We start from the raw sequence: 2,828 nt of genomic DNA, 5'->3' as shown, positions 1-2,828 counted from the left end.
AGCAGTAGTGAAAAAAAAAGTAAAGAATTAGCACGATACGACACTCCGACTAGTAGAGAACTAGTAGGAGTGCTAGTGGTGTTTAGTTACTGAGGCCGTCGAATTGCGTTTTGCGTGGAGCGGAGGCATGGTCAAATGAGTACGTGATGAGCAACCATTTGGTCGGTCGATGTCGATCGATCGAGGGTGCGAGTACGTAAAAGTAAAAGAGCCAGGCCAGCTGCAGAAACTTGTTGCGCTGGCTTGGAGTGACATGATATATGTTGCCGAGGGCGCGTGCGGGCGGCACAGGGGTTCAAGTGGTGGTTTTTTAGGGTTCTAGTGGTGGTTACTTGACGGAGTGGCCACGTACCGCACGCACGAGAACGCGGCCGGCCCCTGCCATGCAAGCCGCCTGACGACAACGTCGTACCTAGTGCACGCAATTTCCGGTCCTGACCCATCCAACATCTGCGCCTGATCCTGTCCCGTACAGCTGGAGAACGCAATACCGACACCGCCACCACCATCACCAGCAGGAGAGTGACATTTACTCCGTCAGCACTAACACGAAATGTTGGCCGCCACACTGTAGTAGTACCATGGAACACTTGCTCAGAGCAAGGTGTTGGTTGCCAGATTATTTATTAAGCACGCGCCCAGCTACGCCCTCGCGCATGGCATGGCTAAAATAGAATAAGTTGTTTCTCTTCCTACAGAAACGAACGTCACACTCAAAATGTTGTTTTCTTGGCACAATTAGCCCGAGAAAAGGTAGGCTTCCCATGAGTTAATCAATCACCTAAGAATAAACAAGTATCTTTTCCTGTACAGCCAGCCAATGAGCCAACGAGCTCTTGCCCTGCCTCTATAAATAAGCCACAGCCCAAGCCAACTCTAGAAACCGACCAAGAAGCAGCAGCAGACGAATTCCAGATAGACAAACGTCTCAAGAGAAAGACAGAGAGAGCATGGCGGCCATCTCCTCCACCTCCTACTTCTCCTCGCAGCCGCAGCTGCCGGCGTCCGACGGCGCCAACCCTGCCACCACCAGAAGCAGCAGCAGCAACGGCCGGCAGCCCCGGAGGCGGCGGACCGGCAGGTGCGTCATGCTCGAGGCGGACGCTGCCTCTGGCAGTGGCAGTGCCGGCGCGGCGGTGGGGAGGACGAGGAGCCTCACGGAGGAGGACCTGGAGGAGCTCAAGGGCTGCCTCGACCTCGGCTTCGGCTTCTCCTACCACGAGATCCCGGGCCTCTGCGGGACGCTCCCCGGCCTGGAGCTCTGCTACTCCATGACGCGGAGGTTCCTCGACGAGCAGAGGACTCTGGTCGGGCAGCTGGAGCCCGCCGCCGCCACACCCATCCCAGACTGGAAGATCTCCGGCCCTGGTAAGACTTCTTTTCCTGTCCTGTGCACGTCTGTTTCGATTTCGTTACAATTGTTTCGGGATGCCGCGAAGATGGCAAGGTTTCTCTGCCGTTGTGGCAGAACTCTGTGTTTATGCCTCCATGGTTTGCCTTTTATTATAACGATCAGAACATCAGAGTGTTGATTTTCTCTCTCTGTTTCTTTTTGGTTGATGAACCATGGAGCGGTAAAAGTTTTATAAAACAGAAATCATGAGTGTGGGAGATCCCCACTCAAGTCACATCCCCAGTTGCATCATAAAACAGAAAGAGAAAAGGAACTCAATAAGCTGAACTACCTTCTCCAAGACAAGCTTCACAACAAAGCAAAGCAATAGTCCCCACAGAAAATATGTCTCCTCTCTCCAACACACAATTACCCCTAAAAATAAGAATTTGCAAATTTTAAAAAATTCTAATCTTTCTACCTTGAGTATATCACTATATCTTCATACAAAACCAGCAGCGCGAAGCACCTGGAGCTGTCTTTGATTTGCTATTCATTTATGATGATGTCCTATTTTTCTTTGTGATCAACAAATGGCATGCTGCTCATGGCTGATCAGTTACTACTGGCTTTGGCAGGTGATGATCCTGACGAAGTGAAAGCTCGGCTCAAGTATTGGGCACAGACAGTGGCATGCACAGTCAAACTCTGCACCTAGTAGCTCGGGAACTCGGGACTAGGGAGTTTGCGAGTTTATCCCATGACATGTGTGCTAAGATGGGCTGAACTGAAGGTGGCTGAAGCTGAAGAAATCTGCTTACATGGCTCTAAGACATGTTATACCGAGGAGATGCTTCGGTTGCACGCTATCGGGATAACATAACAGATCGGTGCTTTCCGAAAACTTCAGAGAGGGAGATGACTTATGACACCGCAGAACAGCGAGAAATCTCGAGCCGATATGTTGTCTGAGCTTTAATGAAAGCATCAGAAGCTTGTCATTTGTCAGAGGTGTTTTAAACATGCAATTCAGAGAGCTGCTAGTGTTTCTATTCTGCATTGAAATGATCACTAGGAGCTCCAACTGTGTTGTACTGTGCCAAGTTGAGCTTGCAAATATGTTGGTAGATTATTGGCTCTAGCAAATAAGTTGAGCTTGCAATCATGTTCCTTTGAACTTTGATTTGCTTTCAAAGAGTAGACACTGTATAGGACGTTCATGAACATATTTGTTGATTTTGTTGTACTGCAATGCAAAGGTGCAGAAACGGTTTGCCCTGAAATAGATTTCTTTGTCCAGCTTAACAGCAAGTTGTGTTTGCTGTTATTCAGGATATCATATGATCCCACTGAACTGAATTTATGACGTGGCAAGATTGAGAAAAAAACACAGGCGACATAGCTAGCTGACACTATTGACCGAAATAAGGCAGCGGATTCCTTCAACATATATTTCACGATCTTATTGGACTTACATTGGTGCCCAATGAAGAAT

At 48.8% G+C, this 2,828-nt stretch overlaps 1 protein-coding gene across 1 annotated transcript; it reads left to right on the top strand.

Annotated features, from left to right (window-relative positions):
• Window positions 1–864: 864 nt before the first annotated feature.
• LOC125545513 lies at window positions 865–2,616 on the top strand. The gene is made up of 2 exons (XM_048709471.1): window positions 865–1,368; window positions 1,972–2,616. Exons 1-2 carry the CDS (start codon window positions 951–953, stop codon window positions 2,049–2,051), a joined length of 498 nt encoding a protein of 165 aa, XP_048565428.1. The 5' UTR covers window positions 865–950; the 3' UTR covers window positions 2,052–2,616.
• Window positions 2,617–2,828: the final 212 nt, after the last annotated feature.

The sequence above is a fragment of the Triticum urartu genome, chromosome 3, assembly GCF_003073215.2.
Source record: "Triticum urartu cultivar G1812 chromosome 3, Tu2.1, whole genome shotgun sequence".
Taxonomy (NCBI): domain Eukaryota; kingdom Viridiplantae; phylum Streptophyta; class Magnoliopsida; order Poales; family Poaceae; genus Triticum; species Triticum urartu.
Note: the sequence above shows the minus strand (reverse complement) of the source record. Positions and strands in the feature narration are given on the sequence as shown.